This window comes from Poeciliopsis prolifica, unplaced genomic scaffold (genome assembly GCF_027474105.1).
Source record: "Poeciliopsis prolifica strain line A6 unplaced genomic scaffold, Auburn_PproV2 SCAFFOLD023, whole genome shotgun sequence".
Taxonomy (NCBI): Eukaryota; Metazoa; Chordata; class Actinopteri; order Cyprinodontiformes; family Poeciliidae; genus Poeciliopsis; species Poeciliopsis prolifica.
In genome coordinates, this window is record NW_026562398.1 from 2,319,977 (window position 1) to 2,343,934 (window position 23,958).

The 23,958-nt window shown below is 38.8% G+C and overlaps 1 protein-coding gene across 5 annotated transcripts in view; it reads left to right on the top strand.

Moving 5' to 3' along the window:
* The window catches only part of LOC129370290 (glutamate receptor-interacting protein 2-like), a 33,184-nt gene extending 9,722 nt beyond the window's left edge, over nt 1-23,462 (top strand). For 2 of the 5 annotated variants that reach the window (XM_055046165.1, XM_055046167.1), the window contains exons 7-24: nt 523-668; nt 4,214-4,361; nt 4,455-4,624; nt 7,854-7,982; nt 8,186-8,347; nt 9,606-9,792; nt 13,720-13,865; nt 13,974-14,054; nt 14,395-14,458; nt 14,780-14,925; nt 15,583-15,727; nt 15,999-16,138; nt 16,545-16,727; nt 17,175-17,334; nt 18,983-19,097; nt 19,400-19,621; nt 20,881-21,027; nt 21,747-23,462. In XM_055046165.1, the coding sequence (XP_054902140.1) occupies nt 523-668; nt 4,214-4,361; nt 4,455-4,624; nt 7,854-7,982; nt 8,186-8,347; nt 9,606-9,792; nt 13,720-13,865; nt 13,974-14,054; nt 14,395-14,458; nt 14,780-14,925; nt 15,583-15,727; nt 15,999-16,138; nt 16,545-16,727; nt 17,175-17,334; nt 18,983-19,097; nt 19,400-19,621; nt 20,881-21,027; nt 21,747-21,944 (2,689 nt within the window). In that variant the 3' untranslated portion in view covers nt 21,945-23,462. The remainder of the gene's footprint in view (nt 1-522; nt 669-4,213; nt 4,362-4,454; nt 4,625-7,853; nt 7,983-8,185; nt 8,348-9,605; nt 9,793-13,719; nt 13,866-13,973; nt 14,055-14,394; nt 14,459-14,779; nt 14,926-15,582; nt 15,728-15,998; nt 16,139-16,544; nt 16,728-17,174; nt 17,335-18,982; nt 19,098-19,399; nt 19,622-20,880; nt 21,028-21,746) is intronic. The other 3 variants (XM_055046170.1, XM_055046169.1, XM_055046168.1) reach the window with 2 other exon arrangements.
* The last annotated feature ends 496 nt before the right edge of the window (nt 23,463-23,958 follow it).

The window sequence follows — 23,958 nt, forward strand, 5'->3', positions numbered from 1 at the left end:
TCCATCAAAATGAATGAATCTAAGCAGCCATGTGTACAGAGGCATACAAACTAATGACCATTTGACTAATTTTCTTGTTTTTGTGCATTAAATCAAATGTCACAGTATTCTTCACTTGGAATCTAGCATTCCTTATTAATGCGGCAATGAGTTTAAAAGTCTGCTTTATATTATTTATATTGCAAAAACCCAATTTTTCTTGCTGCACAAAATTGTTGCTGCAACACACGAAGAGCGTCTTTAACATAGAAAGGGCAGCACTCGTCCCGAGGCTAATGCAGCCTTGCACTTTTTTCTATGAAAAACAAAGAGCACCAAAACAGTGGAGCAAACATAATGCTGCATCAAAGCCTTTATGGCCATTTATCTTGTTTATCCTTTGTCCCAACTGGGAGGAGATACTCACTGCTTAATCATTCACTGTGATTGCTGCTTAACCGCTGCTGTGAGGATCACGGCCCGGTTTGGTAGGTTTTATTCTCCTTGTTCATGTTTGAGGGGTTTTATTGCTTTTCTTTCCAGAGAGGGCATGCTAAAGGCCGGAGACCGGATTTTAAGCATAGATGGGATGCCTTTGAACAGAGAGAGGCATGCTGATGCGTTGACTATGCTGATGCAGAGCGGCCAGGAAGCTCTGTTCCTGATCGAGTATGACGTTTCTGTCATGGGTGAGTAATCACACACGCACACACACACACACACACACCCCCACACACACACCCCCCCCCCACACACACATGCTGAGAGCATGTGGAGGCATGGTAGGGCAGCGTTTCTCTGAGGGCATGGGGCTGTTTGGGTGCGTGGATGATTGTTGGTGCTGGGGACGGCACCAGGGGAGCAACATGAACCTGAGTGCACATTGATCATAACGGTACTAATGACACAGTTGGACTTTAGAAATAATCATAAATTCTTGATGATAAATGAATCAAAAGGCAATTTGGGAAACACTGAAAGCAGTGTATAAATCTGTGAATGCAGATGTTGGTACAATTCCAAAAAAAAGCTCACTGAAATGGGAGGGTAAGGACTGTGTCAGTCCTACATACTCCAGAAACATATCATTTTAGCTTTTAATGATTTTCTAAAATGGATTTTAGTCCTAATTGTCTTCTTTATACTGCAGGTTTTATCTGACTATTTTATTTTCTTATCCATCAGAGGAAAATCTTCTGGCTCACAAAATATCAAGAATCTTTGTTTGCAAAAAGATAAAATGTACATGACAACTGGTTATCTTATGCTATTCTATTTCTGTTTCATGTTTCTGGTATATTAAGTTATTAATCTGTCAGAATTTATCTTTTGTTTTGGAAGTGTTTATTATTTTACTTGAATTATTATTTTATTGTTAATTATACTATGGAATTACTTAACTTTTTTATTGATTGAAACCAACAATTTTTGTGCACTGTTGTTTAAAATCAGGAAACATAATTGGTCACATAATATTTTTATTTTATTTTTCTGCATTACTATGAGTCTTGAAAGTTTGGAAATGTATGGAATCTGATTCTGTCAATCAGATAAGAATGATATAAGAATGAAAACATTTATTTCAATAAATATTTTTGAATTCTATTGCCTAAAACATTTTTTTAAAATTGTAACTGGAGTCTGGAAAAGTATTGAGTTTTAAAATAAATAAAGGTAGTTTGTGCTGAGATGTTCTTCCTTTGCAAAGCTTCTGATGATTGGGATTCAGCTTGATATTTTTCATACAGGCATTCACTAGGCTTCCTCTAATCATCATTGTTCCAGCATTTCCTGCTCTTATTTAACCCTTTATCGTTACATTACCTCAGCCATTTTCTTGGAACTCCAAAAATGCTGAACCACATATGAGCTGAACAAATTAAAGTTGTTTTTATTTGACCGAAGCGTAACCTCTGAATAGTCAGAAGACTTTTTTTTTCTTGTCCTCTGTTTCAGTTATTTCCTCATATTTGATGGGTTTTTCTTGGACATGGTCTGCAGAGGTTGATGTTATGTAATGTTTAGTGTCTGATCTGTCATAGAAACTTAGATTTCCTCTGACATGTCCAATGCTGAGTCTGTAGCCCTTTTCTGTCAGGTTTCCACAGCGACTTTATCCGTATAAATACTCAGGCAGCATCCAGGCTCTATTGTTGTTTTAGAAGGTCAGCCCCAGCAGCTCAAATTAGAGCTACCCTAACTTATAGCACACTGCTTTCTATTCTTGCGTTTTTGCCTGATTTAGGCAAAGTGTTACTCCCTTTTTTTTTAACAATTATTTTATTCTGTTTTTTTCACATGGAGAGAAGAATCATTTGTTTTTGATCTTCCAGAGTTGTGTTTTCTCCCATGCTCTCTGCTCTTCAGGTTAACCCACGTTTTTTTTTTTTACAGGATTTAGTTCTGGGGACTGATATTGAGGTGGAGGAAAATTGGCAACGACAACTAATACTTAGTTAAAATACCCCAGGTGGTAATTATTCAATGCATTTGGAAAGGAACCAGGCCCACAGAAATACAGATCCACCACCCTACTTAATATGGGATAATTATATGGTTTTTCACATAATTGTCCTTTATTTTATAATTTATTTAATAATTGACCCATCTGGACTGTTTGTTCCCAAACAGGTAAATTCATCTGTCTAAATCACATGGTTCCAGTTAAAGCCTCAAGTGTGTTTAACAAACTCCTGATGTTTACTTTTCTGATGATAGGACATCACAAATGTAAGGCCCCCAAACTGTTTGTCATGTATTGTCTCATGGTCACTATGGAGACTTTGTGATTCCAAGTCTTCACTTTCTGCTGCAGTTCTCTAAGTTTGGTGATATTCTAATATACTTTTAATGTAAGAATTGCTGCAGAAACAATAAAGAAAAGTTTGCTTTTCTTTATTGTGTTTATTGTACTAGTTCCAGCTATTCTGGACCATGTCGTATGCTGAAGCATATCATTTTGCCTATCATTATCATTTTGCAACATGATAAGATATCTTCTGCCAGATGTTTGTGCCTGCATGTGTTTGTAAGTAACTGTACACAAACATGGATGAGAAAGATGTTTCCATTAAACTTGTGGGAGGAACTAATTATTTCTAAAGGACTGAGTTCTGTTTGAAAAACAGAAATTATATGGAGAGGGTATGGCGTGCGCTTTAACATACTACATAATTTTACCTCTAATGTGCCTCTGTAACACCTTAAACTTGCTTCTTTATTTCTGTGTCTGGAAATAAAGAAGCAAGTTTAAGGTGAAATTATTTCTGTGAAAGTAAGTAAAGATATGTTTAAATCAGTATAACAGCGAAGAGTGTCCCCAGTTTAATCGGTTCTCTTAAGCAGCAGAATATGTCACCAAATACTAGAGCTCACAACATGACTAAAGGCCTAATTATAACCTCCATTTGGTCATGGTGACTAATTCTCAAGATCATGCTCTTTGCTCTGGTCTGTGCAAACTAGGACAGGTCACTAAGGACAGTTGGCACATATATTCTCCCTTTGCACAACATTTAGGATTCAGACCTTCTGCTAGCAGATTAATTAAAGCGTGAATTAATTCCCAGCAATCATCATTCCTTTTTGTACTGAGTACAACAGCGATTTACTTGCAAAAGATTACTACTTATCATAAAGAAAATATGACATGCTTTTGAATTGTAAGAAGTAGAATAGAAAAAACTGCAGAAGAGTAATTTTGTTGAAAAGTATTTTCTCATATATGTGGTCCAATGTTCTATAGGTTGGATGAAACCCGAACTGCTCCAGCTGAATCTTAGCTTCGACAGACTTTCAGAACCTGCTTTTCAACAAGCTGGAGAATGCTTCTTCAGGAAGGTTAATTGCAGGATCCCACATTCTCTGGTTCACTTTATTACAATCTTTGTAAAAAAACACAAAAAACAATAATACATCTAAAATCCATCCTAACGTTTTATTCTGTGATATGTTTTTTTATTTACTGAGAAAGCTGCTAAAATTGAGTAAATTTTGACCCCTAGTTTTCTAGAAGAAATATTACTCAGATAACTTCTGTGAAGGCGGGGATTGTTAGGAGCCTTGATAACCCGTAACTATAACCTACACAAGCTCTGAACTGTGATGAAAACACAAGCATTGTTTTTATCACAGTTCAGATTTTTTTTGCTCTAAAGCAACTTTTCCTCTTTTTTGCTGATTTGGATTCAGCAGATCTGTGTAATGTTCTGCATGCCTGTGTTGTGTGTTCCAGAGGCAGTGCAGCAGGCCTCGGGCCCTCTGCTGGTGGAAATAGTGAAAGGTCCTTCTGCCAGCCTGGGGATCAGCCTCACAACCACAACATACAGAAACAAGCAAGTCATCATTATTGACAAGATAAAGCCAGCAAGTGTGGCGGAAAGGTGAAGCAAATCTTCTGCATGTATCTTCAGTGCAAATTGTCTCTTGATGAAGCAGACATCCAAATGGAGCCTCTGTCTTTGTCTGACTCTCAGATGTGGAGCGCTTCATGTCGGAGACATCCTGCTGTCCATAGATGGCACAAACACTGAGCACTGCTCCCTGATGGAGGCAACGCAACTGCTGGCCAGCACCTCAGAGAATCTCAAACTCGAGATTCTTCCAGCCAGTCAGAGCAGACTTCCCATCAGGCCACAAGACACAGGTATGCCCTGCGGGTCACAGAAACCCTAGTTTATTGGGGGTTTTTTAAAGAAAAAAAATCAAGAAAAATTTTTTAAAAAGATAAGATGTAAGCAAGAGCCTGCAGCTTACAGTTATTTACCTCTATTTTTTACTGGTGGTATTAATAAATAATTTATCTGGACTGTAAAATGTCAAAACATTCTGGAAAGAGTATGGCTACCCTGAGGTGAAACTCACTTAAGAAAATTCATGGCTGTATTCTAACTACTTTTACAACTTTTCCTTTTTACAGTGGTCAGGTTTTCAGTTCCTAATTTTTTTTTTCATTCTTGTACACAAGCATATTTTAAAATGACCTATTCTCTTCGGAAAGCAATGAAATAACCAAACATGTTTCATACTTTCAAGAGTTTTTCATGTTATGGCTCTAAAGTATAAAGGTTTAAGAAAAACTATCGGTGGTTTTTTTGTTATCTGTATTATTTTTAAGTGATTTATAATTTTTTTGGTTTTGTCATGTGCAAGTTTTCCCCCAAACTCTTGTCTCACCATGTATATAGTGACCGCTCTGTTCTTTTCAGCATAACATGCAGCAGTAAAGGGTTTAGCTGTCTGTTTTTAGGCTTTCTGCTTCATCTTGACTGCGTGTTTTTTCTTTGGTATGCTTATAGCCCTTTGCTTTGCTTGCACACTTGCATGGACATTATCAAACAACACACAGATGAGCTTTGTCTGTCAGAGATCATGTTCCTGCAGTTTTATATTTGAATCAGCAGCTACAAGAACTTATAGTCCTGCGATGTGATGGATCACACTCGGTGAGAAAGCTTAAATAAAAGGGAAATGAAACTGTTGAACATGTTCCCAGATTTTACATCTTTCAATGTTTGAGCATACAGGTAAACATTAAAACTGAAATTTAATAATTTGCTGTTTTAAATACGTTCAAATTTGTTTTAAAAAAACTGACAGATTTTTAGGAGAATAACTTTTTTCTTACTTGATATCTAGCCACATTACTTTTCCTTCACATTTCAGTTTGTAATATTTTTTTAATGTTCACTATTTCTATCGGCTGTGGGACATTTGACAGGACAACAATAACAACAGCCTGGCATCAAGCTGCCATGTTGTTGCAATATCTGCAAAAAGATATCTTGTGTAACTTTGAATTAAATAAATATAGTAAATAGTAAAAATTCAAATGTCAATTGCAGTATGTTTATGTATGTTTAAATATGTATGTTGGTTCCTAAACAAATATACATACATATGTAGGTTTTTTGTATGTATACATACATGTATCACAAAAAGTGTCACACAGACTTTATTGAATAAATGTAACTTTATGTAACTAAATGTAAGTTTTTTTTTAAATTCAGGCTTTATTGATTATTAAGTGCAAAGTCTCCACAAACTTTTAAGTAGTAACTCTCAACTTTCTATATGACGACTCACAAGATGACTGAACTTCTGGCCACCAAACAAGACAAAGTTCCATGTTTGAGATGAGCAATGAGGTAAAAGAATCTCCACAGCTTGTTGCTGTAAAAACTGGTATTTTGGGATCACCAAGTCTCAATAAAAACTATTACACATTATTTACATGCAAACCACGTGTTTGGAAGATATCGCATTTGAAAATTATTTTCTCTCCTACTGTCACAAACATGAATTTCTCTCCTACTGTCACAAACATGAATTTCCCTACTGTATTTCTATTATATTCTCTCACATAAGGAAAAGTACTTCATTCTCACTTTTAGGTAGGGTGGAGGGTGTGTGATGCTTTGGGCTTCTGTGTCAAATGACAGGTGAAAATACTCTATGATCAAATGTTTGTTTTTTTAATGTTTTACACATTTTTACTAGAGGAGCGACTAAATGAGAGAAACAATCCATCCATTATTGCACACAGATTAAAAAGATCTCTTAACATCACTTGGACTATGCGAGATGAAAATGTCAGTTTGAACTTGTTTAGGTGGATGTAACACTAGATATTACATCAGATAAATGATTCACATGCTTCTGTTGATGACCAGTATTGTAACAATCTAAGCATGTTTTCTGATATTCGCTTTCAGTGACAATTCGTTATTTAGTAAGTGTGCTTTTGAGATGAAACAGTTTTCACAGCTCCTTTTCTCTGGGAGGAGATGTGATTATAAAAAGCAATTTGTTTAATCTTCTCACAGGATTTAATGAGGCTGACTGAAAGATTAGAAGACATATCTTTCCACCCACTAAGACTGAAAGCAAAATATCTTGAAAAGAGTGCCCTAGGTGAGCTTAATTCAAGCTGGCAGAGTCAGGGCTTTTCAGGCTGATTTGAGCAATGTAGATCATGGTTTCTTCAAAAGGCCCAGAGGTTCTGCTGCATGTAGTCTGAATACGTGTGATTGGATTTAACCAGGGTCCTCGAGTATTGCTTGCATGCCAGGCACCAGTCAGCAATCTCTCGATAAAATACTTCATCCATGCAAGCAAGCTGTCAGAGATTAGGCTTTTCCAAACGAGGCGACAAGGATGAATGTCAAATTTGTAACTGAATGACTGATAACGGCTGCCTGAATCTGGAAGGAGGCGGTAATAATTGAGGTGAGTGTCAGACAGTTGGTCAGCTGTTTTTCCTTTGATCGCTTCATGAATGCAGCCTGACTAAATGCTAAGATTTTCACTTGTACGATGAAACCATTTAACATGAACCAGACTCTAGAAATGTGGATTTAAACTGCATTGAGGGAATAAAGACTGACACAGAGCACTTTTAGTGGTGCCAATCAGACGCAGAGACACAAACTCTGCAGTAATACCAATCAGGCCTTCAGCTGTGCTCAATCAAGGAGGCGTGGCATGCCTCCAGGCAGTCAGTCAGCAGGACTTTCTGATTGTGTTCACCAGTCTGATTCCCTTTGTCGGAATGAAATGATCAAAATGATTTTCAGTTTGAAATCGGCTCTGTGGAGCCTGGCCAGTATAAGTAAGATTTGTTTCAAAATATTTCTATTATTTGTCAAAAAAAAAAAAAAATGTCTGATTGATCTGCAAATACATTCAACTCCAGGATTCAATCAAAAAGTGTTGGGTAAAACACGTTAAATATCCGTTACTTGTTGCTGACGTATCCTCCAGGCAGAGATTTAAATTTAGACCTGAAAAGCAAACTTTTCCAGTGGACTTGATTTTTAAAATGAGTCATCTTATTTTAATGATGCATGTGTGTATCTTTGTTCTTGTTGCTGCAGTTAAAGTACAGAAAAGCAACTATCATCACTGGGACCAAAGCAGCAACTACTGCCAACCCCCACACGCCAGCCACAGCAAGACATGGAGCAGCCCGAGCCACCCACACAACCAGCAGGACCACTGCAAGTGTAAGTTATCTCTTGTGACAGCTCTGCTGCTGGCAGGGCCGTTTTTCTGGCTCTTTAACAGAACAATTATTAAAACATCTCTCCGTGACTAATAATAGTCACAACCTTTTTACTTTTTTTGCTCCATTCTACTGCTGTGATTTTTTTTGTGTTATTTTCTTCTTATTGCTGTATCAGCCCTTGTGTTGCTCTGTTTGTTTTAGCAGCTGTGAGCGCCGGCTTCTCCCCTTCATCCACAGCCACCTCCGGCTTCAGCAGCCAAGGTAGCAACACTCTGCCCTGCCCCATTGCCCCCGTTGCCCCCGCGACCCCCCGCAGTGCCACTGGGAGGAGAAGGAACAGGAAGAAGGACCACAAGAGCTCATGTAAGATAAATTATCTCCTTTTGTGTTACAATAAGAGACTGAGACTGCTAATTATTTTAAAGCAAACTTAAAACTTGTGTTTTTGTGCTGTCAATCTGATAAAATGTAGTGATTTGAAGAAACAAATCAGATTACAGATTTCTTCTTTTTGCATGTTTTTTTTTATATTGGACAAATGTAACCTTTGTCAAAAGTAATCTCATTAAATCTGTCAACTGGTTGTGCCATCTTCAGCAGCAGTAATGGGAAATAAGGGATTTAATTTCCAGTCTTTTTCAGAGAATTGTTGGTTCATCCACACCGAAAATAAACTAGGCCCTCCAAAACTTCCCCCCCCTACCCCCCCACATTTTTTTTTCTTGAGCCTTCCATTGGTGAACTTGAACTTTCGACCATCTTCATGCAAAACAAATCAAATGCAGCTGAAGTTAAGATCAAGAATTGATCTCCGTTAGAATTTTCAGGTCAAGTCCAGAATTCTTGATTCCATTAATTATGGAAAGCTGTGCTGGCCCTGCAGTAGCAAAGCAGTCTCTTACTGCCACAGCACAACCACAATGTTTGACTGTCTGCATAATCTTGTTTCCAAAATTCTGTATTCGTTTTGTGTCTGTGTTCATAGTCTTCAAAAAGTTCCACTTTTGTGGAGCAGAATGTTTTTCCAAAAGTCTTGGAGATCTTCTGGCAAATAATAAAGAAAAGGCTATATGTGATCTGTTTGGGTCAACGATGGTTATTCTTTCTCATGGATGAAATTTCCCCCTCTTTAAATTGTCTCATCTCTTTTGAAGCACTTTGTGTTCTGTGTGTAAAACATTCTCAACGCATAAATATTGACTACCATGTTTAAATCCAGGCCTGCAGTTGCAGCACACCTTGTCAGTTTATCAGACCATCTGATAAAAGTGATGTAGTTTCATTAAATAGTCCTGCATGGAGTGAAATTTTAGTCAGCTGCCTGGTCTTGTTAGTATATTTAGGAGTTCAGAGCCTTGAAGTGCTTCCACCGAGGTGTGAAAATGGATTTATCTGAGTAACCTGAGCCTCTACTCAAATAGATTCAGCTGATTGTTGACGTAAGCGTGACTGTGACTCATTCACTTCCTATTCCCATGCCACTGAGCCAGTGGGTGGTTGTCTGTTCTCCTCACCCTCTCAAACCATCTCCAAAGGTCCCTCCCTTTGCTCCATCTCTCTGCCACATTTCCAGTGGTATCGCTGTGTGACGTGTCCGCTCTCTTTCTCCCCTCTTCCTTAGTGTCCCTGTCCTCCAGCTCTGTTGGTCCTGGGGGGCAGATTTTCCATGTGGAAACGAGTGAAGTCCTCCTGAGGGGGGACCCACTAACTGGTTTTGGGATCCAGCTGCAGGGCGGCGTGTTTGCCACAGAAACGCTGTCTGCACCCCCGGTCATCCGCTTTATAGAGCCCGACAGCCCCGCTGAGAGGTAACCCAATCAGACACCTAACCTGAACTCAGGCAGCAAACACGGTCACCTTTATCTGAAGGGCCTCAGTTCTAATGAGGGAAGAAATTCACTCACTATGTAACCGACAGACGTTCAGCTGAGGGCGTTCAATTAGGAAGTTGGATGTCCTGCATCTAGAGTGATCTGTCATTTTAAATGCAACAAATTGAATCCCTGCCTTAGATTATACATTAGTGGACGATCATTACTGGTTGAATGCAGAAAAAAGGAAATCTCTCTAACTGGAGTGTTGAAGTTGTCCCAAACACAAATATGTTTATAAATGTAACAAATTCTAAATAATTCAGTGACTATTGCCAACAAAACTATTTGCACTGCCTGCAAATAGTTTTGTTACCGTTCATGATGCCCAACTCTGATTTGGCTTGCCTGGAATAAAACGCTTAAACTCATGGAACGTGGTGGGAATGTTGTTGATGATAAATGCAGCTTAAGGGAAAGTTGGGTTAATCACAGCCAGTTGTAGTCATTGAAGTATTCAGCAATAATACTCCAATCGGAAATGTTTTTCTGACGCAAAAATAAAATTGTAATGCGAGTCATTAGCTTGATAAACACGTCACTTTTATTCTGCGGTTAGTATTATATGCAGTGATCTGGGAAAACTGGTAGAACAAAAAAGGTGTAATTGGGAAAATAGAATCAGATTCTATCAACAAAAAAAACATGTTTCTTGTCCTAACTAAAATGTGATTTAACTGACATTTCTTTTTATTTATTTAATTTTGTCAAGTTACGAGAAGCAAAAAGACATTTTAGTTTCTGGATTCATTGTGTTTTCTCAAGGCTTTTGTGGCATTTGTAAGCACTAAGTGTCTCCTGCTGTTAGACTGAAGCCCAGAGCAAGCTTTAAGTTTTCCAAATCAAGCAGAGAAGTATTGTATGTGACTGAACAAACACGCTGTCTTCATGCCTGTATGTCAAGGCCGCCTCAAGTGTTTCTAGGCTCCTCTGAGGACATCTGCATTTAAAGATGTTTAAAGGAAAACGTGGCTCTATCAAATGCATATTCAAATTGACCTACAGAAAACAAAAGCATTAACCTTGTCTGAATATTGAATAATGCAATAATCTCGTTACTGTTGCTTGGATTTGAAATTCCAATATTTATGCTTTTTTTTTCTTGTAGGGAGCATTGGTCACAGTGACAGTGTAAACACAAACTGAATACATTTATTGGTATGAGTTGAAAAACTATAGTTGAAGATAATATTTTTGTTCAGGGATTAGTGGTGGCTATTGAAGAAGTTTAGTTTTCAACATTTTCTACATGGCTTTAGTCAAATGTTTTGGATCGCTCTCATCAACCCAATAGTGACTCTTTTTCACTTTTGTAATTCAGGCCAACATATTGTTAAACAGTTTTTAAGAGATTATTACTTAATTGAGTATTGTCTATTTTAAATTGAAAAGAAAACTCCACAAAAACATGAAGTTTAGAAATGCTGGTTGCATTTATTTTAAATGAATGATTTAGGGTAAAAATAATTGCGTTGTCGCCCATTTAAATTTTTGTTTTAATATATGTGATCCCAGAAATCTAATATATTTCAAATATCCTATCACCAAAGGGGTGTAAAGGTCACAGAATAAATCTGAAAGGACAACAGATGGCTGAAGGCATGGAAACATCTGCTGCGTTTAATTTTTCCAGCTATGCTGCCAGCAGCTTCGCACTGTGAACACTGTTGGTCAGTGGTACTTGTTAATATCAGGAAGTGTGGTCATGCAGGTTGACTGGGTTCTGTTTATGGCTGGAGAAATGGTTCACTGAATAAGTCAGTGATGCATTAAACACGAAATGGGTTCTGATGTCTCGTCTTCATCGTCCTCCTGATCGAAGGCAGAATGAGGCGTATTAATTCAGAAAGCAGTACATGGTGCTGTGTCGTTAGCACACATCTTAAATGAGGCCAGTTTATAGAATCTGTCCTACAAGACTAATGATGTGTGTGTCGGCAGCGCGGGGCCGTGTCCCCCGGGTCCTGTAACATGATTAGTCCAGAAGCAGTTTGACATGAGTGACTAAAGTACAGCGGCCCACTGTGATTTTAGTGCCTCAGCCTCCAATGCAAGGTCAACGAGCTTCAGTTTTCAGTGAATTAATTTCAGTTGACAGCATTTAGCATTTCCTGCACAGTTTGGGGTCTCTGTAATGGTGTCATTATGTGTATGCTTCCTACCTCCTCCAGACATCAGTGCTTCCTTGGTGAGATCACTTTGAAGCTGATTTAAAGATACCACCAAGGTGTTCATGCCAACTCTGTGGGATTCCATTTGACTTCATACATGCTGCTTTTAGTAACTGCTCTGATGTGCAGAGTTGGTGCTGCAAGACCTTGTCTGCAATAAGCTGATCTTCACCACAGTTTTGTATCTGCTGCTGCTGGTAAAATTCTTGTCCTGTTGCTTTGATCATGATGCTTATGTTGGTAGAGCTGAAGAAGAGGAAGGTAGGACTCCTACCTAGGAATTTAAAAATTCAATTCTTTTTGATTATCAAACTGATCGGAAACACTCAGAATAGTGAGTCCTTATGTCAACAGCAAAACACCAGAAGCACAGGTGGACATGTAGTCACTCTTGCTGCCACAAGAGGAAGACAAAATCTAGGTAGGGGTCATGTGTAACTAACATGTTTAATTTGACTAGAAATCTCTGAATAGAATGACAATTAAATGGTGTGGGCCTCAAGCCATTATGATGTATAATTTATACATTTCATCTTTTTATGAATTGAAAATTATATCTGCCCATTTACAACTATACCAGTTTTTGATATTTATAACTGCACTTTTTACATACTGCTATTAAATCATTTATTTTCCATCTTCCTGTTTGTATTTTCATTGTTTATTTGTAGTTTTTATTTCCTCAATTATCCTCATTTTTCCTCAAAATTTTCTATGCATTTTATAGTTTTTACCCACTTACATTTATATTTTATTTTAATATTTTTGTGTTTCATCTATTTTTGTTGGAGTTTCTCTTTATATTTTCAGTATGCTTTTTTTTTCTGCTTTCTCTTCAAAACGTATATTTTTTTCATTTCTTGAACAAACTTCGTTGAATTTAATATGTGACCTCGGTTACCACCTTAGTTATGTGTGAAGAACCTTAAATCCTCTGGTGTTGTCTTTTTACCAGATCACACATAAGTTTGTAAAGAAAATGATCAGAGGCACTGATGCAAATAACTACAGTTTATTTAATCACAATAATGCTAGGCATAAATAGTCAATTCATTTTTATTGTACAATATCAACCACTTTAAAATCCTAAATCTATGCTGGAAATGAATGATTTAGGGTAAAAATAAGAAGAAACTCCCCTTCCACTAGTCTCCTCAATCTAGATAAAACAGCTTGGAACCAGGGACAGCACAGGTTATCTACAAGCGAGCCTGGAGGGCTGAACAATAAAAACTCCCAAAAGAATAAAAAGTTTAATCCATAAATAACCAAAACAAACTAAAACCGAAACAGTAGCAGGCCAACCTGCACACAGAGAATAAAATTAAACAGATATTTTAAATAACCACATAATAATGAACTGCCTTTACCTTCGCTAAAAGCTAGCAGAGCTCTGTATATCCTCTCCAAGAGGAGGTTTCCTGCAACAATAAAATGGAGCCATCAGAAATAATTCTCAACCCAGCGCACACTTCATGTTAACCATACCTGCAGAGAAATCAGCCTGGACTCTCACCCTCTCAGCGATCTACCCGCTTTTAAATGTAAATACCGATTGCTTGCCTGCGTAATGAATCAGCTGCGCTAAAACAGCGTCTTCCTTATATGGGCAACCGGAAGAGTGCATAATGGACATAATGCCCCGGCTACAAATAGATGCATACATTTTATCTGTATGTTTTTTGGTACATAGGTGTGGACTGCTGCAAGTTGGAGACAGAGTGTTGTCCATCAATGGGATCCCGACTGAAGATGGCACTCTGGAAGAAGCTCATCAGCTGCTCAGAGATTCTGCTCTGGCAAACAAAGTTACAGTGGAGGTTGAGTTTGATGTTGCAGGTATCGCCTACTGAAAAATATGCGCTATAAAACTTAAAGTCCGGTTGAGCTTCACCTTTCTGTTCTGGTTTTTTTTTTCTTCTTCTTCTTTGTTTGAATCCAAATTAGAGTCTGTTGTTCCAAGCAGTGGCACATTCCACGTCAAACTACCGAAGCGGAGAGGAGTGGAGCTGGGCATCACCATCAGCGGTAGATCTGAGGGACTGTCAGCAGGGGGCAGTGTTGCTCAATCACACTACATCACTTTCAAGTTGTGGAGTCTGAGTTTTCTCATCCATAAAACCGAGACGTGTGAAAATATGGAGGCACATAGCTCATTACCTCTGAACAATACTGGTCTGTACCAGTGTCCTTCATTAGCTTTTCTGCTTCAACTACCTCTGAAAAAACACACACCCACGCACACACACACCAAAAGGGAAAGCCAAGGTGCACAGAAAGACATGCAACATTATTGATTTTTCAGAATCTTCTCTGTTCTTTTACGCTGCTACATGGAATAAAACATTTATTTTCCCATTTTTACCAGCAAGTAAGAAACCTGGCAAGCCCCTCATCATCTCAGACATCAGGAAAGGAAGCATAGCACACAGGTGGGTTCCATCATGCATATATTTACATATCCCACAGTTGGATACTGCTGGTGGTCACATCAGAGACAATGTTCCTCAGGATTTACCCTGAGTCGCTCATGGACCAGATATGTCTGCTGTGTACAGAGGCCTGATAGGATTGAGCCATCATAACTAAATCAGTAGGGCAACTACATTTCAGCCGGGGTCGGGGTCAATTAGGTTTAGGGTGAGGTTACGGTCACCCTCACCGATCCCACGGAGGCTAAGAGGATTCTGCAGATGCTACTTCTGGTCCAGGTTAATGATTGTGATCATCTTGCTCTTGGTTGTGTCTGCTAGAACAGGCACTCTGGAGCCCGGGGACCGGCTGCTGGCCATCGACTCTGTACGCCTGGAGAACTGCACCATGGAGGACGCCATGCATGTCTTGGAGCAGGCCGAAGACATGGTCAAACTGCGGATCCAGAAGGACGAGGACAACATTGGTACAAGGATCCTCCCTCATAAAATCTTAATGTTCAAAGTAAACAAAAAGAGCATTCATCCAGTTCATTATACAAGATTTATGGCTGTGCAAAATGTCTTGACTTTATAATTTTTCACGCTTCATATTTCTACACGCAGCGAGTTAAAAAGGCAACTCACTGCCTTTAAAAAAAGCCCCATTTGGACTAAATGTTGGTGCAAGGGGCTGTATAGTTAAATAGGAACAAAAATAATGTAACAATAGATTAAAACCAATCATTTAGTTGATACTACATACCAACGCAACAAAGTGTGTGATTCTGAAGTGTATGAATGATCTGCATTTGTATTCAGCTCCCTTTAATGTGATGCCTAAACCTCATTGCAACAAATTTTGTTGGCTAAAGGTGAAACCGCCCAAGGGGAATGAATACTTAAGCAAAGTACCGTATAATCAAGGTGTCAAGCTTTTCTCATCTTCCACTTGTGATCTTGGCACACTTTAAATTATTTGGTGTAAAGGATGACAGCTAGGCTATAAAGGTTTAACAAGCCTTGTTAAGGATCCCTAAACCAGCAATCAAGCTCTGAGGGGCGTCTGTGTTTTTATAATGCATCTTAAAGAAATTTATAACACATTTTATCCGCCTGAGGGTATTGTGTGCTTTTTGCTGTAGATGAGCTGGAGATGTCAGGCTCCATAATCTACACAGTTGAGCTGAAGAGGTTTAATGGACCCCTGGGCATCACAATATCTGGCACAGAGGAACCTTTCGACCCCATCGTCATTTCTGGCCTTACCAAGAAAGGTCTGGCAGAAAGGTGAGCAAAGATCGGGTTTAAAAACACATTAAGCTTGTTTGCTGTTCCTGATGGATCTTTTTAGTTCCTGATGGATCTTTTTAGTTCTTTTTGATAACAAATGAGATGCTTGAACAATAGCTGGCTGGTTTCTTTCAACAAGAACAAGAAGCCTCTTTGTTTCTATCTGTGTCCAATCGCTGGCAGTCTGACAGGATTCTCCAACCGGCTCTGTTGTTGCTGTCTGGTTTAATCTGGTAACTCTTTCTCCTCTGCCTTCCTGTCCCTGCAGAACCGGGGCCATCCACATAGGAGACAGAGTTCTGGCCATCAACGGGGTCAGCCTTAAAGGGAAGCCTCTGAGCGAGGCCATCCATCTACTGCAGATGGCTGGGGAGTCCGTCACCCTCAAAATCAAAAAACAAGCTGACCGTATATATCTCCTTTTTGAATTATTTGCTTTTCAATTGATCTAGATGGAAACTGTTACATTTTCAAATGACTAAATTAAAAAATAATTGAAAATGATTTAAAACAAAAAATAATTTGATTTGTGGAAAATTAAGACATATCTTGGCACATAAATTCTTTCGATTCTGTGTTTATGGAGGGCTATTTGGCATCTCTTACATTTCTGCTTGTGTGTTTCTATTTTTCAGAAATCTATTTCCAAAGTTAACTCAGGTTTTCAAAACATTTTTCAACACTCCAAGATATTAGCAAACAAAGATGAATGGAAACAAAAAGCAAACAAAACTGTTCAAAATTAGGAAGTTCAAAACAATTATAAAGAAGAAAATTATCTTTCCTAAGTAACTGCTCTGCTTTTTACTCCCAGAGTCGGATTGTCGGCGGTTGGCAGACAGAGAAGGCGGCTTTCTAAGCGATCCAGAGGATGAACTAACAGACTTCCAAAAAACCAGCAAACTCTCAGAGGTCTACTCAGCCAATGTTCCCAGCATAGACTCGGCCATGAGCTCCTGGGACAGTGCGGCGTTTGATGCAGGCTACATTAGCCAAGGTGGGTGCTTGAGTACGGCACAGTGGAAAAATATTTACCCCAATATTGAATTCTTCTGCTTTTATTATTCTAGGCCACACATGCATATTTCAAGTCATCAAAGGAATTTCAATGTCAAACATAATCTGAGTAAAAACAAAAAGCAACTGTTTTGAAAGAGGGCTTCAATGATTTATTATTGAATCATAAACTGTGATAATTTTTTAAAATTATTTTAAACATTAATTGTATCAGTCACAACCAGGCCTGATCACCTATAGACATGTAGAATCAGCAAATTACTTAAACAAAACCTGTCTGGCAACATGAAGCAGACTAAAAGACTTTGTATTTGTTGGACATTGACGTTTGTTTGATCTGAGGCATTTAGCAAAAATAGAGCAAAGAGCAAAAATATAAAATATCTGTAAGGAAAAGGGGGAGAAAAAAAATCTATTTTTCTTCCAGGGCTATATCTGCATAAAACGTCCGATTTCCTCCTGAATCCACTTGACTGGAGGCGCCCGAAGCACAGAAGCCACACACCCTCCAGCTCTGGGGGTTTGGGACTGCAAGCAGGGCTGTATGATGGAGGATTCACTGAGGATGAGTGGGACAAGATACCTGGGTGAGTCCTGAGGGCTGAGCTTATGTTTCCAAGCAACTGAGAAGAAATGTCCTGTTCAACAACAATGGTCCAGTTATTTTTATTCGTTCTAAAGCTGTTTCTAAAATCATTTCAGGCTTGTTCTTGTTGATGTTGTGACTGCTAACACTGAATTGTAGAAGTGAAATGGAAATGTTAAATATTGCGAAGCTTTCATAACTGGACTGCGAACTACGAATAAATATGTCGACCAAAAAAATGCGCTGAATGCTGCATCACAGTTTGAAAAATGAGGACATTAGGAACAGGTTGTATAATATTTAAGGTATGATAGTGTGTTAGCTTCATCTGCAGTAACTGAGAGCAAGTTTGTATCTTTAGGTGGGAGTCATCACAATATTATAAGATGCATTTATATAGCTGTGTTGATTAAAATTGAATACATATACTGTTACACTGGCGATCTGTAGGACTTTTAAAGTTCTCATTGTCAACATCTGTGTCAACATATCTATAGGTGGTGATTGTCATGTTTTTTTTTTTTTTTTTTTTTTTATGTATATATATTTTCGTTTGTTTAAAAGATGCAATTCTGGTCAGATCAGAAAAACCAAGAAATTGAATGCAACGTTTTCAGTTCTTCCAGAAATAAACACACACCATTTCATCCATTTGCAAAGATGTTCACTTCTACAACCATTTAAAAACTATTTTAAATGTGTTTTGTGCAAATGAACTCGTTATGCTTTCTTTCAGATTTTAATAGTCTACACAGGTTTCGAATTAACTTTGGTTCAGTTGGTAGAGTAGTGGTCGTGAAGTTGTCTGCTTACTACTTCCTCTTGTCTCATTTATCTCCCTTTATTGAGGTTGGGCATGTGATTCCAAGTTGTCTACTTATTTGCATATTAGTGTATCTTCTGTCACTCGACACTTGAGTGGCGTGTGAAATTTTCTCTCATGATTTCAAAGTAAAGGTTTGAAATGAACCAAAGTAAACAGCCAGCCATTTAAATTTGACACGAAAAAACTGTTGACTGACATGCACCCTAAATCTTTACAATCGGATGAAATACACCAATTGAAATAATGACTTTAAATTGCTGGTAGCTTTGATGTGGAACAGAGAATGGTCACTCTGGCCAGAGCTGTATTCTTTGTCTAAACATGTTGCTGTTTTTGTTAAAAAAGCTCTCTGCGCCTGTTTTATCATGTTGTGTACATACATGTTGTCTGCTTTTCCAATCTGTCCTTCTTTTCTTCTTTCTCAGGTATTCTATCTCTGATCTGCTTTATTAACTGTTCGCAAGCTCTCTGGTATCACAATCAGATGCCCTGTCATCCCTTATCCACACAAAATGCAAAACATTGTCCTCTGAAAGCAACTAAAAGACTTAAGGATACATCTGCCTCATGTCTCCTCAAGCTTGACCCATATGAACTTAAGTTTCTTTCCTGCTTTTTTTCTAAATCTAGTTGGACTCCTTTCAGTCCCTTCCTGAGCCAGTTTACAGTAAAAAAAAAAAAGTTTTTGTCTTTCTTTTAATGTTTGCGGCTCTCCAGTGCAGCAGCCAAAAGAAACTGCATTTCCCATGCTGCTTTTCTATGCAGCAGTCCCCTCCAGACTTTGCAGGGCCGCTCTTATGTTATGGTTCCTGCACTGTCATAGATTCGTCAGCCCCCCTCGCTGCCGTGGCACGTTGAACAAGGACGACAGCTTCTGGTCCCAGGCTCTACAGGACCTCGAGACCTGTGGCCAGTCTGGGATTCTCAGGGAACTAGAAGTAGGTGGCCTCCATCTGCTTTGTCCTTCTGATTCCTTGGGCTTATCCCAGCTTTAATGAACATGCCTGATGAAGCATTATGATAACCATCAGTGAGTAATCTCTGATTAAATCTGACAAGACAAGCCGGGCACCTGTTTCCAGATTGACCAAGGAAGGGTTTTGCACAACGCCTCAGCTGCTAATCTGCATACTAAGATGCATTTAAAAAAATACATGCATGCTTGCTTTATTTACTTTTTTGTTTGTTTTGGTTTACTACATCATATTGAAACAATTCTTGTCCATGTCGACTCTCCCAGGCCTCTATGACAGGCAGCACTCTGAGTCTGTACCTGGAGGAGACCAAGACCAGTGAAGACTCAGTGTTGCTCTCTAAGATTAGTCCAATAAAGACGGAAGGAATCCACAGCGGGTCTACAAATAAAAGCCTGAACATGTCGACAGGGGCCAGAGATGGATCATCCAGGGCCAAAGGGGACCCCTCTGACATTCTGTCCCCTTCATCCCTGGCACTGCAGAAGGTGAATTGAGGATGTGTGCCTCATCTACAGTTGGAGAAGAAAAAGGCTTAATGCTAGTTCTGCAAAAGGCTTCATAAGATGTGTGAAAATACTGGAAATGTATCTTGTAGCACAATTACCAGAGTACTTTTACCAGCGGAATTTTAAGCTTTTTTTTTTTTAACAGAGTAACTATTGCCAGTATTAGACATTAAAATAAATACAATTAAGAAAAATATCAGTTTACATGAATATTTAATAAGTTCCGAATCAATTTGTTTTTCTGCATTATGAACCATGTCAATATCTGAATGCAAACATATTATAACCCAAGTCCCTCATGCCTCCCACCAGCACAGATGGTGGCTATAGAACATCGTACGTCTGCCTCATTTTCACACATTTTTCCAAGCAGAAAACGGCGTAGCGACGTCTCAGACCCACTTGTGTCTCCTTTACTTCTTTTACAGTAACTGAACTATGTGAATTGCTGCCCTGTCTCTTCCCATTGACAGGACGGGCGGGGGGGGGGGAATCATCAAAATCAACAAATTATAGAAGCAAAGAAAACAGACTGGTATCACAAGAGAAGAGTCATGATTACTAAAACATGTTCCATGATTTAGTTTTAGATGTTGATGGGTAGGAAAAACGGGAAGCAACTGTACAAATAAATCATAATGAAGAAAAACATGCTCAGATCGGAAACGGTATTCAACATCACCGCCGACATTCACATGACGCATGACAGGACATGTTCTGGGCAACGGCTCACACATGCAATGTTCACATATTCAATTTTTTTTTCCTTTTAATGAGGTTAAAAAAAAAAAAATCCATCAGCTTCACCTGAAACCACATGTGATGCATCATATGATCAATTTTCTCAAACGTGTTGCTGCCTGCCTCAGGTTATGTTTGACTGGCAATAAAGAAACTCATAACTGTTGTCAACTGACTAATAATTGTATTTGCAGTTGATACAACTTTTCTCATGTCATGGAAAGTCATCTTAACGGCACCTTAAAGTTGTTGTTTGGTTATGGATAAATCTGCTGTTCTTCCAAAACGAAACGCATAATTTGCAGGCATAAAGCTGTGGTTGCTCAAACTGTTTAGTGTTTCCACATAGGCTGAAGGAAACAAAGTGTCAGTGTCAGTCCGGAATTGCCAGTTAGCAGTTTTCAGTGTTTGGCAGTACACTGTCAAATTTGTTAAATTTAAATATTCTATACTACTTGATATGCATGTGTGCAACTGTGATTGTTTTTTGTTTGCAGGTCTCTCTTAGGAAGGATCCTGAGAGCCATGACTTTGGTTTCAGTGTATCAGATGGGCTCTTGGAAAAAGGAGTTTATGTCAACATGATTAGGCCAGACGGCCCAGCTGAACAAGTTGGTCTGAAACCTTACGACCGGATACTTCAGGTACTGTTTCTCTTTGAGCAAGTTAAAAATGTATGAGGGGGGGGAAAAAAGCTGAAATAACTTGTTGCAGAGCTCATTAGAATAATCTGCATTCTCTGCCGACATACTTACTTAAATCATGTTGCTGTTAAAAGTAAACGCTGACATCTTTTAGCAAGACATGAGATTTTGATAATTTCACATCTTTTCCCTCATGAATTGACTTGAGTGTGGAAAAAAAAAACACCAAAAACTGCTACAACCTGATTGCATCAGTGTGTGCATTTTAAACTATGCTGAGATACAGTTTCACTCTCTATCAGCATTCTATCATCTTCAGTAAGTGCCCGTCACCATGGCACATTTTAACTCGGCACTATTTACTGTTTGTATCTCCATCCACATCGTCAACAAGCCCTGTCCCATCTAAGGCAGAGGTTCTCCATTCTGGTCTTTAGGGACCATTGCCCCATGTTTTACTTCTGCCACAAGCCTTCAAAGTGTTTTACATGTATATCTTTAAATACATAATCAAATTGACAACAACCCCCCATAACAGTAATCTAAGTACTGATGTGAAACTGTTTTTGAAAATGTGCTACTAGTTAAAAAAAAATTTGAGAACCATGACGCTGAGCTTTTAACCCCAAAGAATCAAGTAACAAGAAAAACTTCACTTCAGGCTTAACGGGTTAAACAAATGCAAAGTTGAATGATAATTGGTGGTTGTGTTCTTCCAGGTGAACCGTGTGAGGACCAGGGACTTGGACTGTTGTCTCACTGTGCCTCTAATTATGGAGGCCGGAGACTGCCTGGATCTGGTCATTAGCAGGAATCCACTGGCAGCCGTTTACACGGAGCTGCCCAACAACTGTGACGACCCCGCGAGCTCGCTTCTCTGCTTCGCCAACTACAGGACCAACAGCATCGCCCTGTGAACACGGGGATGAAAGTGGAACACGGCAGCGCTGGGATCTCACACATGCAACACACGTGGTTCAGTTTGTCACATTGTAGCTCTCTGATGGACCTTTACGCTCGTGTTCTTCACACAGGAACAACCACACTCTGCCTCAGAGCATCTCTCTCTCTCTCAACATTACACGACTGTTGCTTTTGGTCACTGCTGTGTTCAGATGATTTAGTTCTGTGGAGACCGAGCCTTCAGAACAGAGTCCCCTATCACTCTTTCCCCTCACTCCCCTCCTCGCCAGTGGCGGAGCCACGTGGAGGGTTATATAACAGAAGAGTCATTGCTTCTGACGGGGGCCAGGATGTCAACGCACATGTCTTCACTCTGCAGGATCGCATAATGTGCACACTCACAGCTAAAGATCTAATATATTTTAACATTCCTGTTGCCACTGGTTTTATTGTACACAAGGAATGCTTTGGTTTATGTGAATGGAAAGCACTAACAGAGACACCAGGTGTTGGTGAGATCAAGGAACATTGCACTTATTTGAGTAATTTCAGCCATGAGTTGGCTCACTGTCTTAGTTTCTGGCCTCTGCCCAGCACTGGCTGCCCTAAAAAGCAGATGAGCCCCCGAATAGTCTTGAGCACTCCCTGAAACCTGCCAACAACTTTAGATTTTAATGCCACAAAAACACTTGAGGTCAATTAAACCTGTTGATGACACTTGAATTATGATAATGCTCTGATTTGTTACAGAGATGTTTGTGTGCACAAATGATTTCTTTTAATGTCCACTTTTTTTCTTTTTTTTTCAATATTTGCTTTTGTCACACATTTACAAAGATGTGGGTCGTGTTCATTTTGCACATGTTCAAACACTGTTTCTCCATGTTTACTTTTGCTTTTGTTTTTTTTGAAAGAGTTCAAATTCAATGAAACCTTTCTGCACAATCTGCTCTTTCTAGCACGAAACTGAGGATGCACGCTGTATGCAAATCCTTCACATTTTCTGTGTTCTTTGAGGGAACTTTGTGAGAGTGCACTTTTTTAATTTAAAAGTAGGGTGTGGCAATTCCTTCTTTTCGTAATAAAACGAACGCACCGATCTGAAAGATTACCTTAAGTAATCATGTGGTGGCTGGTGTGAATATGATGGTGTCCCATTTGTAGCAGCCTTGGAGGCAAATTTATAGTTGGGTCAGCTTGCTTCAGACTTCTCATGAAATTTCATTCAACGTCGAGGCCCGTTTTAAAGGTCTTAGTATTGCAACCTTTTTGTAAACTGTATAAGGCATTATGGTGTGCAGTGTCTTTTTTTTTCTTCAGTAAAGGCCTATAATGTTTTAGGATCTTTGTGCAAGCAAACCTGAATGTGTTTCTGTACTTTTAGTTTTTTTATTTCCAAATCTGTGAATTTGTATGTTTTTGGTCAAAATGACCACTAATATTTATTGGATTTTAATTTAGCAAGCAGTCCAGTTTTTTTATTGTAATAAAAGTTATAAAACTGTAATGTGTCCAACTTTTAGAAAGTGTACTCTGTAACCCAATTGTTATGCAGAGCTGAAACAAATCAGTTTTACTTCCCTTTTAGCCCAAAAAATGAATGTAATGATCTTTGTTCATGATTCAGTTATGTTTATCGAAATGGAAACAGTTTCACAAGAAATATCCTTCAGTTGGCCAATTACAAGACAACTGTATTGGATTTACAACAAATTCAACTCTGTTTAAACCAAATGAATAATGTATCCCAACCACCGTTGAATTTGGATGAAATTGTAATTATCCAGTCATATGTCTATTAATTTAATACCAGTTACCAAATCCTTCTTTCACTTGTATATTTCAGCCACACATCTCAGATTAAGTAATGAATATACACTTGAATCTAGTTCAAAGATTTTACAGCTGTGAATTTAATTGTATACAGGTGGTGAACTTTAAATGTTAGTGATGGGTAAATGAGGCGTCACGAAGCGTTTCGAGCCGTAGCAAAAACTGTGTCGATACTGTGCCACTGAATACGTGTAT